The sequence below is a fragment of the Aulonocara sp. 'chitande type north' Nkhata Bay genome, linkage group LG17 (assembly GCF_057382095.1).
Source record: "Aulonocara sp. 'chitande type north' Nkhata Bay isolate Kocher_YH1m ecotype deep benthic linkage group LG17, A_spYH_male_GT1.1, whole genome shotgun sequence".
Classification (NCBI taxonomy): Eukaryota; Metazoa; Chordata; class Actinopteri; order Cichliformes; family Cichlidae; genus Aulonocara; species Aulonocara sp. 'chitande type north' Nkhata Bay.
The window spans coordinates 1,855,625-1,857,018 of NC_141360.1; the positions used below are offsets into that span (position 1 = coordinate 1,855,625).

Below are 1,394 nucleotides of genomic sequence, written 5' to 3' on the forward strand. Positions count from 1 at the left end.
TCCCCCAGCAGCCACCAGGCCCAGGCTCTTCCAGCAGCCACTAGGCCCAGGATCCTCCTGCTCCACCAGGCCCAGGATCCTCCAGCAGCCACCAGGCCCAGGCTCTTCCAGCAGCCACCAGGCCCAGGATCCTCCAGCAGCCACCAGGCCCAGGATCCTGCAGCAGCCACCAGGCCCAGGCTCTTCCAGCAGCCACCAGGCCCAGGATCCTCCTGCTCCACCAGGCCTAGGATCCTCCAGCAGCCACCAGGCCCAGGCTCTTCCAGCAGCCACTAGGCCCAGGATCCTCCTGCTCCACCAGGCCCAGGATCCTCCAGCAGCCACCAGGCCCAGGCTCTTCCAGCAGCCACTAGGCCCAGGATCCTCCTGCTCCACCAGGCCCAGGAGCGTTAAGATGCCGCCTAAGAGGAGCAACGTTAATGAGGAGGAACTGGAGGACATAAAGAAATCCCTAAACTTTATGTCTGAAGAAATAACAACAATTTCAAAACAACAAAAACTGATACTCAATTTAATGGATGATATTAAAGAACTAAGAAGGCAGAGCGAGGAAAAGGACAAGAAGATTGCTATGCTGGAAGGACGGGTGTCAGATCTGGAACAATATTCAAGAGTAAATGATGTGATAGTGACAGGACTGGAAACCAAGCATCAGACATACGCACGGGTAGCAGCAGCAGAGAGAGGGGAGCCACCCGAGCAAGAGCTACGCTCTTTGGAAGAGCAGGTAATGGCCTTCTTTAAAAGCAAAGGTATAGAAATGGACAGTAAAAATATTGAAGGATGCCATCCTCTTCCGAGAAAAAATCAAATACCTGCCATTATCATTCGTTTTGTTAATAGAAAACAGAAAAAAGAACTGCTCAAGCAAGGAAGAAAGCTAAAAGGTACAAATGTTTATTTAAATGAACACCTAATCAAGAAAAATGCAGACATTGCAAGACAAGCAAGAATATTAAGAAAACAGAAGAAAATACAGTCAACTTGGACGTCAGACTGTAAAATATTCATTAAGTTAAATGGAACACCAGAGCAGGCTAAGGTTCTAGTCATCAAAGAGATGACTGAACTAGAAAAATATAACTGATAAATGCAAAGCAGTGCTAAATATGATGTGACCGTCCAAGTGAACAACCAACGCAGATGTCTGACAATTTTCAACTAACAACTCATATAGATATTGAAAATAAGACATTGATGTATGACAGCAACATAGATCCTGATTGTAATTTCTTTAACAATAAGACAAATGAATGCAATTATTATACAAATGAGCAACTTAAAAAGGAATTCAAGGTAGAACAGGGTATAACAATGGTTCACTTTAATAGTCGAAGCTTATATGCAAACTTTCAATCCATCAAAGACTACATAACACAGTTTGAACAGCCATT

General features: G+C 45.1%; 1 protein-coding gene across 1 annotated transcript; it reads left to right on the forward strand.

The window, feature by feature from the left end:
• The first annotated feature begins 354 nt into the window (after positions 1 to 354).
• Positions 355 to 1,098, forward strand: LOC147309417 (uncharacterized). Its single transcript, XM_086269364.1, has one exon. The coding sequence runs from the start codon at positions 395 to 397 to the stop codon at positions 1,085 to 1,087; it is 693 nt and encodes a 230-aa protein (XP_086125490.1). The 5' UTR covers positions 355 to 394; the 3' UTR covers positions 1,088 to 1,098.
• Positions 1,099 to 1,394: the final 296 nt, after the last annotated feature.